General features: G+C 33.5%; 1 protein-coding gene and 1 long non-coding RNA gene across 4 annotated transcripts in view; one reads left to right on the top strand and one right to left on the bottom strand.

Annotated features, from left to right (window-relative positions):
* Positions 1–377: 377 nt before the first annotated feature.
* LOC141389155 (uncharacterized) lies at positions 378–5318 on the top strand. The gene is made up of 3 exons (XR_012408995.1): positions 378–1288; positions 1368–1514; positions 1572–5318. It is a non-coding gene; the product is annotated as an uncharacterized lncRNA (long non-coding RNA).
* A 5192-nt stretch (positions 5319–10510) lies between these two features.
* dco (discs overgrown casein kinase 1) overlaps positions 10511–13215 on the bottom strand; it is a 32771-nt gene continuing 30066 nt past the window's right edge. For all 3 annotated transcript variants that reach the window (XM_073960223.1, XM_073960221.1, XM_073960222.1), the window contains exon 3: positions 10511–13181. In XM_073960223.1, the coding sequence (XP_073816324.1) occupies positions 11702–13024 (1323 nt within the window). In that variant the 5' untranslated portion in view covers positions 13025–13181 and the 3' untranslated portion in view covers positions 10511–11701. The remainder of the gene's footprint in view (positions 13182–13215) is intronic.

Raw genomic sequence — 13215 nt, 5'->3', positions numbered from 1 at the left:
TAACCACCGAAGAGTTTCCTTCTCATCCTCACATAGCCTGCAGTAAGACACTTTTTTTTACAACTAACAAGTTCTGGATATTACAACTAACAAGTTCTGGATATTACAACTAACAAGTTCTGGATATTACATAGCAGTATCCCGTGATGACCCTCGGCCTTGTTGAGTAGAAGTAAGGAAGAAGTTCTGTGACTCGATATAACTGGTCAGATGAGCCTCAGAACTGTACATATAGGAGTAATCGAGTTTGCTAATGAAATGACACTGATTTCTGTAATATTGGGAGACAGTGACCGACAATGTCATAGTGTCCCGGTAACCAACAGAAAGCTCACAATACGAAAATATATAGATGAACGGATTGTGAACCCACTCTCGTTTTAAGCACGGTTGGCTTTGTCACAGCCAAAATTGCAAGATGGCGTGTCGTAACGACTCATTGGTATTATGAATGTATTTGTGCTAAAAAGCAAAAATATAAAGAGCTCTTTTTGTAAAAAAAAATATACAGGCATGTCACAGAAACGAATTCCGATCGAAAGTGGAATTGATTCCGTATTTAGCTTCTACAGAAAACGAAAAACTAAGAATTTTTCGGAATGAAACCACTTTTGATTTTGCAAACGGAATTGTATTTTTATTTTGTTTAAATCTGCCACTTTAAAACACTCTAAAAACACTTAGAAATAATTAAAATGTTGTTTTATTAACAAATTTACATTTAATTTCGCATTTAAAATAAATAATTAAGTTTTTTGACTTCACAAAATCGATCGGAATCTAAAGAAGCTAAGACAAAAACGATCGAAATGAAATTTCGGAATTGCAACCATTCCGATCGGAATCTGTGACATGCCTGATAGAATTGTTATTAGATCACCTTTAAACTTTTAATCCAGAAGAAAACCCAACTCTACAGTTTTTACAATCAAAATGATTGTTTGGCGTAGACGTTTTTGTAGATGTTAGCGCACTCGTAGGGTTATTGTTTAATTGTAAAACAATTCATTTGTAATAATCTTTTTTAAAAGAATTGGGAAATTTGCATTGCATGAATTGTTATATGGGGACTCGTAACAGATTTTCAATAGAAAGCTGTTCATCTGATAAAACACAAGCCAAATATTAAGGAAATTAATAAAGGTTGTAAAACTTTGCTTTATTTTAGCTCTTTTCCAATATATTTCAATAATTATTGCCTAAAAATTATTTTTAAATTGATTTTATTTTTATATGCAGTCGTAACCAAAATCGGTCACGTTTCTTTCCTCGTATTTCAACGCCATAGGTAATACCGATTTGTCGTATCAATAAAATAAATGTTATTTTTAACCCAAAAACATCATGTTTCTTTTGATATTTCATAGGTCTATGATGTCCTTTTCCAAGAGAATGACTTATAAGTGGCACTACGAAATCCACCCCGTTACTTGCTTGCATATCTTCCAAGTGTTCTTGGACTCTTGTTCGCTTTTTAAGCAAGCGGAATGAGAAATGGTTCTAACCTAAATATGGTAAAAATGATAAATGGTCAAAATAAAAATTTGTTAATACCAAATCCGTCGTTTCAGATAATTTGGAGTGAATTTAGCAATTTAGAGTACAGTGCTGCTCAAAACATTTGCAACTGGAATGACTACTTCACTTTTTACATAGTTCTGAGGTAATTTATGGATTTGAAACGCAAATATTTTTGTAATTTGATTGTTTATTGACCCATTTTTAGAGATTTAAAAAATAATTTACAATAGTTGCACTTATTTTACAAAAATGTACAAAACAAAGCTTGGACTCACTTTTGTGCCTGCTCAAAACATTTGCAATTGAGAAAATTTGATTTAAAATCGGAGGGAAGTATTGTTTTGATAATATATTGTCACTTTTTATGTACTATCTGGTCGCATCATAAATGTATCCAGTTAACTAAATAAATTAATACATCCTTTGGATTCTTGTCTCTAAGGATACTTGTTAAATACCAATGTTTTTTTCGATATTTAATAGCGTAGAGTCCATTTTAGGGTCCCGGAACCTCCTATATGAATTCAGATCACTTAATCTGATCGGATGCGATAAGGACACAAAAAATATTTTCAAAAAAATTACTAGTTTTACGTGGTTATATACGTTTAGTGACGGTATTATGCCAAAACACCCTGTTATACGACATCTGTGGTGTGGTGCGATTTTGACATGTTATATGTCCGGTTAGTTTTTGAATATAATAAATATCTCGACCTCATGCCTCCAGTACCATCTCTGTCCATAAAATACCTCCAGGTCAATATAAAACACCTTCTACCTATTGGGTCACCTTTTTTGTATAAGGGGACAAATTGATCATCATTCGACATGGGTGATCAAGTACATTTTTTCGATTCATATAACTCAAATATTGATTTTACAACAATGAAAAATTGAAAATTTCCTGGAATTTACAGTTTCTTAAAATTTGCCTATATTGTTTTACCGGTATCCATGGTATGTATCGGAGGAGTTTATAGAGATTTATCTGTGTTAAGCCTTTATTTGACATCTGTTTATGACCTCTGAGATCTCTGCTTAATTAATAATATGCATAATTATTTGATTATTATCCCCTGCAGTAGATGTAGTTGTCCATCCACCTACTTCCCACCTTTTGGCTATTTTAGTACTTTTTACACGGTATCTAGCTCAATTTTAAATATTTTACAATTCTTATGTTTATTTTTGGACTACGAAGCATCCACAATTTCCATAAATGAACATTTTTGCAAATCTTTGATACAAATTTATGGCCATAACTTCTGTTTTTCTTAGAAAATTAGTCATGTCTTGTTTTGCGCATACTTATCTGTCAAAAGTAAACATAGGTGGGATAAAATGTATTCCTCCATGGAAGCTTTTTGTCACCTTCTTCTGATTACACTGTGCAACAAAATGGAGGTGAAAGTCTGGGGCACGGAAAATTCCTCTTGGAGAAGAAAGGCCTTGGTGAGTATATTAAGAACCCCGAAGGACAGATCCGCCGTCGAATCTGTCGGAAGTCGAACTTCCGCGTTATGGCGTGATGAAGTTTTTGCTAGAGACCCTGTAAGCGGTCAGGAATTAGCGTTATATCTTTGTTCACTGTTGCTTTAGCTTATTTTTGAAATGACATATCTTCAGTCGAATCGAATGAGGATTATTTTCGTAGAGCACTTCGACCTTCTTACTCGCTTCCATCAATGTCCTTTTCGTCCTTTATTTTAAGAGCCGCTGTGAAAGTACCACAAGATGACGTTTTTCAGCTTCGAAATGTTCTGCAAAAATGTCGCTCAGAAAATTTTAGGTACGGCTCTCATTGACAACTAATCGATTCTGTCGCGTTTTCGTGGTCGTTTTGTGCATTTACATGGTTTTTGTTCAGAAATAGACTATCAGGTATGTGATGAAAACCGAATCGACTTGATTTGGAGAATCGAAATGGTATATAATCGGAGTGCCTTTGATGATATATATACAGGGCAATCATGAATATTTCCCTCGGAATTTTCCGCAAGGAAAATAAATTTAAAAAATCCATTTTTTTATAAACAAGTCCTTTAAACTTTTAACATTAATAGAATCGCTTAATTATGGAATATTCTCGCCGAAACGACAAAAATATTCCCTTTTTGTACATAAATATGGAAATAAAAAATTGTAAAATTGGGGAAAGGGAGCAAATTCCGCACGGAATTTTTTTTCATGATTGCCCTGATAGTTTTGCTTCGCAAACGCTCCTTGTTTGTATATTTTTAAAATCCATTTTCAATTTCATTAAAATATTCACAAAAATTAGAGATATACGATTTCGATTTATGGCAAAACGAGTCGAATCGTTTTCCATCACATACCTGTATATTTTGTTTTTTTTGTATATTCGTTACAGAACATACAAAAACACAAAACACAGTTTTTTTCTGAGCAAACAGGGGTAAATGTCAAAAATGACTATAAAAACGCGTCAAAAATGAAGTAATAGATACTCGAACCACGAAGTTCCAAATGTTTTGAGCAGGCTAAAATACGGGATCCTCCGATATTTTACACATTTTTTAACATAAGTGTAAAAAAACTGAATAATTTTTAAATCTTGAAAGTAGGGTCAATAAAGAATCAAATTACAAAAATAAATATATTTCAAAACACAAAATGTCCCAAAAAATAGATTAAGGGCCATTATTATACATATGTGTTCTTTTACTATCTGATGGATTTAAAAACGCAAAATAGACCAATTTAGAGGCATTAAAAATATAATTTTTACATTGAAAGTTAATGTTTAGAAGTTCCTCATTGAAATTCAATCATCACTTTTAACTTTAAATTAACCGGAACGCTATAAATCTGTTCGGTAAATCTAAACTATAACAAAAGAAGGCTTATAATAATGGTGGTTAATGTGATATAGGCATATGAGTTGCAATTGTTTTGAGCAGCACTGTAGATACCAACTTATATGTTTAGGTGTTTTTCTTTGTGAACACAATCATAAATATCAAATCCCCGTGAGTTTTCTCACTTTCTCCTTAAAGTTTAGATCAAGTTCGAAACATTTCTTTGGGTACCTCTCCAACAAAAGTTAGACACTTCTCGGATATTATTGAAATTGGTATAGGAAGTAACACTCTGAATGCCTGAATTTGATTCCGTTGTAAACTCCTCAGCGTAATATAGGGTTTCTAGAATTTCGCCTTTTGATATTATAAAAATAAAACGAATGTCCCATAATAAATATTAAGCGGATACATACAATTGAATATGGCATTCAAAGAAAACTGAGCCGATTGATTTTCACAAATTTTTGCAGGATTCGTTATTTAGGCGCAACAATGAATTGGAAACATCTTTCATCAATTGCGTAAAATTCATCTTCATTAAAAATGTGGTTTTTCAAAACAAATTAAATCCCGTTTTTATGGCTCTCCCTTTAAAATAAATTTATCATTAAATATTTTCAATTTTTATACGAAATAATTTTATAAACATCTAAAATGTGTAACTTAATAAATATTTTGGCTTAAATATTTTGTATTGAAAAAAATAAAATGTTTATATTATTTTTTAGCAGTTATTTTGATTTGTTTCGTATCTTTTTTTGTCTAAAACTATGTTCCTTTTTTGTTTGTTTTACATATCTTTTCATATTATTTTGGTTTTTTTGTTTACTCTATTTTTTCTTTATATGAATAAATAGCTATAGTTTGTTGTTTATTTTATTTCCTTTTGTTGCTGGGTTATGAATTATATCTGTATACTATTGCCTTATAACATGTTAAATTAAAAATTCAAATGTTACATATTGGAATAAATGGATTTATTTCATTTTCGTTGGCTTTTTAGGAAAATGGGAATTTTTTGTAGAAAAGTTAGATGATGGCGTTAATAGCTTTTCCAAATAACAGAGAAATGTATAAACAACTGTAGTTCGAAAAAGTGCAATTGAAAATAAGCGGTAAAAAGCAAACATGTATCATTTTTATTTCTGATGCATTCGCAGTTGCAAGGCAGGAACAAAGCATTAGTGTACAACTGAAATATTTTGACGAAATCTAAAAATTGCAATGTGTTGGTGCGTTTAGGAAGCCAGCCATACCATTTGCATGGTTAAAAAAGTTCTTACAATAACATTTCTTTAAAAAATTGTAATAGAATTTGCATGAAGCCATCAGGCCGATCATATGCAAATTTATAAGAATTCGGAAAAAAATTTGAAACAAACAGAAATTAACTTTAGATTTTTTTTAATGGAGCCACAGGGTCTCGTATAGCAAACATCGTACACAGTTGAATGTCAAATCTTAGAAATGAAAAAAAATGCAGTAATCAAAACACTGCGATCCTAAGCATTTGTTTAAAAACAAATAAAGTGAAAGTGAAATCGCTTTCTTCGAAGTAAATTGGAGCTTTAACTGATTCTTTGAATTGGCAAATTGGTGCAATTTCATTCCATAGAATTGGGGAAAATTCCATTTCAAAGTATAGGTGAGAAAGATGGATAAAATGATGGAGTTTCTCGGAAATTTGTATATGACAATCAACATCACTTGTACCGATTACTGAGCTTATTGTTTTTTGATACCGAACAATTTGCAAACTTTTCCCATGCCACATAATGGGGGTTATTCTGAACGAAAATTTCCCGTGAGTTGTTGTCATAAGGCCGTTTCAACTTAAGGGAGAAAGTAAGAGTAAGTAAGTGTTCAGAATAACCCCAAATGAGTACAACAAAATCAAATTATTTTTTAAATAAAAATCTTTTCAAATCAAGATCTTGCACAACATTATTGAGATATTTTAAGAGGACATGTGGGAGATGACAGTTGGAATCTGGTTCTATACAATATCCAAGCCAATCAGTCAAAAACTGGAAATTTTTTTACAAATTTATAAAGAAAATAATAATAAATAAATAGACCTCGAGTTTGATCAATTTATTTAATTTCAAACACTTATTAAGGTCGAATAAAAAAACCAAAATTGAAAATAAAGATCGATAGTAGTAGTTCTTGCAGGTTCTGCAAAACATGCTAAAATTTTAATTTCAAAATTATTTTTAATTTTAAGAATGCAATTGTGAGTGTTCGTTAGTGTAAAAATAAGGAGTAACGATCCTAAATAGAGTTTGTTCCAGATCACTTCCATAGATGACTGGTACTCACTCTTTGTCTTCTTTAAATTATTAATGGGATGATGCTGGTATTGACTATTGTAGTCTAGAGTTGGGTAATCTAGTTCCTAGTTCCTTGTACTAGTTCCAAAACGTATGAGTACCATCATAAAATGTAAATAGAAAAATAAATAGAAAAAATATGAGTCATTGGAGCTGCGAAGTGAACTAGATAGTTCCATATAGTTCCTTTGGCACAACTCTATTGTAGTCTATAGGCCCGCCTTGCACTCTGTATGCCCGGGTTCGATCCAGGCAACATCTCATTCTCAAGGGTGGCAAAAATACACTCAGAGCAATTTTGGCGACGTCTTAAGACACAATGTTCGGACTCGGCAATAAAAAGTCGATCATTGAGATAATGAGAGAATTCTTCTTTGCATCCTCGGGGATGTTTGTGGAAACATATGTATGGATGTAGCCTATGTACAAATGAAGAAGAAATTGATTGAATACGACTGAACATCCCATTTTACACACTAAGAAGCGCTGAATTTTTGGTAAATAAGAGATAGATACCCTAACCTTTTTTCTCGAGATATTTTCCCTGATTAATATTGCTAAAGACATCATGGGTTTAGAAAACATCGAAAATGTATTCCATAACAACGTTAATTATTGACTAAACTGGTCTTTCTCTCATATTCTTCATATATCGACGCCTCCAAACAATAGTATGCTAAGTAGGCAGGGGCGATTTGAAAACCTTAATGAGCCCTTCGCGTTTCTGGTTCCTGGGATTGAACTGAGCAAAAAAGTCTACTGGACCATATATCTACCGTGAAAATCGAGCCTCCCGATTTTGACTTTAAGTTTTTTATTGACGTTTTTTGGATATTTTGGCATATAACAGCCAAACCATTGAGATTTTCGATCCAACACAAAGACAAACATTGTAGGCAAGACAGTAATTGAAAGCTCTCTAATACATCGCAAAAGCATTGGAACGCTCCTTCAGGCAGTTTTGGCCTTAAGAATGTGCAAACTTATCGGAAAATGTCGATAAATGACATTGTGCTACAAAATTTGACCCGAAAAATATTCAAGTGTTCTGATGCAAAATTATATCGTGTTGGGATCCATGGACAACGGCAATGCCTTTATTTCGTTTGGGTCACTTCGTTTTATTTTTTTATAACGGTAAAAGTAGTGAAAATCTGGGTTTCTTACATTTTAAAATTTAAACGGACATATCTTCTTTTTTCCACAACGGATTTCTTTTGATCCTTCTTCCTTTTAAAGGGGTGAATAATGTATTTTGAATAAGCTATTATTGTTTTAAATCGGTTAACAAATGGCTAAGTTATAGTGGTTTATGTCTGAAAACCCCCACAAAAAACCTATAAAGGAATTTCTCATCATTTTCAAAAATATAATGTTTTTTTGTTTTGTTCAATATTTATTTTGAAAATGATGAGAAATTCCTTTATAGGTTTTTTGTGGGGGTTTTCAGACATAAACCACTATAACTTAGCCATTTGTTAACCGATTTAAAACAATAATAGCTTATTCAAAATACATTATTCACCCCTCTAAAAGGAAGAAGGATCAAAAGAAATCCGTTGTGGAAAAAAGAAGATATGTCCGTTTAAATTTTAAAATGTAAGAAACCCAGATTTTCACTACTTTTACCGTTATAAAAAAATAAAACGAAGTGACCCAAACGAAATAAAGGCATTGCCGTTGTCCATGGATCCCAACACGATATAATTTTGCATCAGAACACTTGAATATTTTTCGGGTCAAATTTTGTAGCACAATGTCATTTACCGACATTTTCAGAAAAGTTTGCACATTCTTAAGGCCAAAACTGCCTGAAGGAGCGTTCCAATGCTTTTGCGATGTATTAGAGAGTTTTCAATTACTGTCTTGGCTACAATGTTTGTCTTTGTGTTGGATCGAAAATCTCAATGGTTTGGCTGTTATATGCCAAAATATCCAAAAAACGTCAATAAAAAACTTAAAGTCAAAATCGGGAGGCTCGATTTTCACGGTAGATATATGGTCCAGTGGACTTTTTTACTCAGTTCAATCCCAGGAATCAGAAACGCGAAGGGCTCATTAAGGTTTTTTTCCTTCCACACAAATCGCCCCACCCTAATGCTAAGTCGACTTAGCATGTTTTCAAGTTCTTTACATTTTTATATTTAACGTCCTTTAACTTAAATTCTGTCAAATTTTGGTAATGATCGGACAATTCGAACAGAAGTTATAAACAAATATTGACTTAGCATAGTACTGAAGGTCAAAGAAATTTCCAAACTTTTAGAGCTTGTCCTGCAAAACTCTCTTTTCAGAATTAGCAAACTATTATTTGGAGGTGTCGAACGTCCTTTAACTTAAATTCTGTCCAATTTTGGTAATGATCGGTCAATCCGAACAGAAGTTATAAACAAATATTGACTTAGCATAGTACTGAAGTTCAAAAAAAATTTCAAACTTTGAGAGCTTCTCCTGCAAAACTCACTTTTTAGACTTAGCATACTATTATATGGAGGTGTCGATATACAGGATGAAAAATTGCAATCTTCGACTTAGGCTTTGTAATAGTTATTAGAGTCGTTCGCATCTAGTTCAATTGAACGATCTAGTTCACTTTCTAGTTCTAATCGATTGCATCGTTTGTAGGAAAAAAATCACTAGTCAATCACATACGTTCATCGGCAGCAGCAGTTGACAGTGTAATGTATGGTGGTCGGCGTTACCTTTACAAGGGGTCTATCCCTCAATCTGTATTTTTACACATATATTGTAGGATAATTACTTATCTCGTTAGAACGCACAATATAGCCGCCAAAATTTGTGGAATTAAGTTACCACTGTGCACTGCACTGTTGTAATGTTCACAAGAACATATCGACTTTCAAAACGACTCTTGATTAACGGCGATAGAAAAGTTCAATACAGTTTTATATTGAATGTTCTATAGAGGTTTAATCGAGCAACGCAAATGATATTTAGGAAGCCAGTTAGGTCGATTATGCATTATGCCGTCAGCAAATTTAATAATTGAAAATGCATTTTGCATTGGAATTCATAGTTTTTATAAAATTAAATTATGAGCTGAATTTTCAATAATCGATCCCCAAATTTCATGTACAAGTTCTGTCTTGCCGTATTATCTTATTTTGGTAAATTATAAATTTGCCGAATATCTAGAAAAAAAAATAAGAAAGATTTTGTGTAGATCTTTTAGGAATGGGTATCTTTCTCCTTAGATTGACTACCTTTTTGTTTAAATTTTTAGCTTCCATATAATGAGAATAGGAGATGTCACAATGGGAATCTTTCAAAAAATTGGTCCAAAATTGCTGAACTCCTCAGGCCAATATACTAGGAAAGTAAAAATACAAATTTCAATAGTCTGGAGAAAATCTCTTTTGCATTCGTTTTTGAAACAACAGATTTTCAGCCCGATCATGAATGTAAACTCCCCGGGAGTTTTGTCTTTCTGTCGATGCAACTTAAAGTAGAAAGTGAAACAACTCACGGTGAGTTGATATCATGACTGGGCTGTTTAAAATTAAACAAATTACGACAAGCATCAATGCGTTAACGTTTGTCGAGAAAATTTGCGAAAAACTTCAATGGTTTCTATAACAATTTTTTGCGATGATTCCTTAGGGAATCTCACTTTAAAAAAGTTTCAATATTTGTAATATGAGCTTACTAAAAAATAATATAAATTACAAAACAAATAAACCCAAACTCTACTTATTTTTGAAACGAAAAAAATTAATTCAAAAACTAGTTGAAATTTTAATTACACAAAAAAGTTGATTTTACCGTGTTGAAATGAGGGAAGAAAATTTAATAAAAAATAATATGAATGGATTTTTCATTTGTTTCGTTTTTGTTTTTTTAGGATAAACTTCATTTATTTGTATAAAATTACAAGAATCATATAAAAGTGTTGTTTATTATTATTTTAATTATTATAATTTAAGATTTATTTCTGTTCATTTCAAATTAAAGCATTTAATTACATATAATTTAGTTTGTTTTTAAAGGTAAGGAGAGAAAAAAAGATGGTGAAAATGAAAAAAAAAAAAACAAAAAGATTTACGAACAAAAAGATACAGTCGTATGTTATAGCTGCTGGGGATTGAACACTTCAAAACTTGCTTTCATTTTCTACTACATTTAAATGATTCATTCAAAATAAAAAAGAAAAATAAACCCATATTTTGGGAATTGGCGTCAGTGGTTGAATATATATGGCAAGTTTTTGAAAATTGTTTTCCCCGCATAAATGTTTTGTTTTTTTCCTTTTGCCATTTACTTTACATTTACATTCTTTTAGCTTTCTTTTTATATAAACAAAAAATATAATAATAATAACTAATTGCATTTTTCCATTAATAATTTAACACAAAACTAATTCTTCTTCTTTTGTTGTTTGTTTTTTTCTTTTGTTGTATGAAAGTTATTTTTATATATATTACGAATAATATTATGAAATGATTTGTTTCTTTCTCTCATTTTTCCTTCGCTTTTTTATATTCTAAGAAAAAAGGGGGGAAAACTTATAATTGCGTTTTTGTTTTTTCCTTGTTTTTTAATAATGAAATTAATAAAAACATCTAAAAATATACAAGTTTCTACAAGCTAAATGTGTGATTGTGTGTTATGTATGTTTGTGTGTGTTTTTGTTTGGGGCGGGGCAGAGGGAGTAGTACAAAGGGCAGAGGGGCCAGTAATATAGTAGGGATAAGAGTAGGAGCCATGACGACATACACACTTTTGCTCACAACAGACAACTGATGCCACAGACAGGCAGGCACACACACTCTGCTCCGGCTTGCGATCGTTGTTTTCTTTATTATTTTGTGTGGCGACTGGCTGCGCGCTTTTTGTTCTATGAAAGGCGGACATCGCAACCGCCGTTGTTGTCGCTGCCGCCACCGCCGCCGCTACCACAATGTGTCTAAATTTAGAGACGCGCAAGTTAAGAGGATAGATAAACGACATATAATATTAAAATATTATAGATACGATTCTGATAGAAATCTAAAAGATAAGATATTATTTTGCATTTCGTATATCGGCTACCACGCCACCCGGTTGTACAACACCGCCAGGGCGCATGCGAATCGAGGGACGACGTTCAGGTGTATCGTAGGGAGGGCGCGATGAATTTGTGGCTGCCATTGAATCGTCCATTGTGAGACCACCATTTCCACCGCCGCCTACCAGCATTTGGGAGCCTGCACCCATTATGCCACCTCCGCTACTGCTTACCAGTGTTTGACCGCCAGCACCGCCTGTGCTCAACAGCTGTTGGGTTGCACTACCCCCCACTGTGGCCACGGCACCGGGAATTTGATTTTGATTGTGTGGATGTTGTTGCTGGGCGGCCGTTTGTTGTTGCTGCTGTGTCTGGGGACCATTACCCTCTTGGGCTGCCTGTTGTCCATTGCCATCTTGGGCCTGTTGCAATGCCTGTGGATTTCTGGGACCTCCGAATTTCAATAGATTCCAATCGAACACATAATCATATGTGAAGCCCAAACGATGAAACAGATTGCGGAACATTTTGCGTAGATAACAGTAGTCGGGACGTTGTTCGAAATGCAATTGCCGGCAGTAGTTCAAATAGTTAATAAACTCACTAGGGAAGCCTTTACACAGGGACACAATGGTGGTTGAGAGTTTCTTTTCGGAAATACGTTCGTATTTCTGTCGTTTGTTGGCCGCCTTCAGTCCTTGCCACGGTAGGGCTCCCAAATTAAAATACATCAACACATAGCCCAACGACTCGAGATCATCACGCCTTGACTGTTCGATACCTAAATGTGTGTTGATGGAGGCATAACGTGCTGTGCCCGTTAGATTTTTGTTTTCCCGATACGGTATGTGTTTCATCGATCTGGAATCTCGGAACTTTTTCGCCAAACCAAAATCAATTATATACACCAAATTGCCCTTCTTTCCCAAGCCCATAAGGAAATTGTCTGGTTTTATGTCTCGATGTATAAAATCACGCGAATGTATAAAATCGATACGTGATATCATTTGATCGGCCAGCAGCAGTACGGTCTTAAGTGTAAAACGACGATTGCAGAAATTGAATAGATCTTCAAGTGAGGGTCCCAGCAGTTCCATCACCATAACATTATAATCACCCTCACTGCCACACCATATAATGCGCGGTATACCAATACCGCCACGCATTATTTTATAGAATTTTGATTCAATATGTAGCTGAGGATGTTTAGTGCGTATACATTCTAATTTGATGGCAACTTCTTCGCCTGTGTTGATTGTTGTGCCCAAATAGATATCACCAAAGGAACCGGAGCCAATTTTACGTCCAAGACGATATTTATTGCCAACACGTAACTCCATTGTGTTGTCTGGATGTGTGTGTGTGGATTAGAGTGAGATTTAGGTAATGTTGGGTTGTGTGTGCGAAGAGGAGGGGTTCGTTATGTTTGTGATGGCGCTACAAGAGCGTTTTTCAATATAATGAAATTACCAGAGTTTCCCTCTCTGTTAAAAGTTTCTGCAAATAAAGTATAGAAGTGGCGTTAAATAAA

The sequence above is a fragment of the Musca autumnalis genome, unplaced genomic scaffold (genome assembly GCF_047663935.1).
Source record: "Musca autumnalis isolate F117 unplaced genomic scaffold, ASM4766393v1 scaffold_1, whole genome shotgun sequence".
NCBI classification, from domain to species: Eukaryota; Metazoa; Arthropoda; class Insecta; order Diptera; family Muscidae; genus Musca; species Musca autumnalis.
This window is presented reverse-complemented; position numbering and strand designations above follow the sequence as displayed.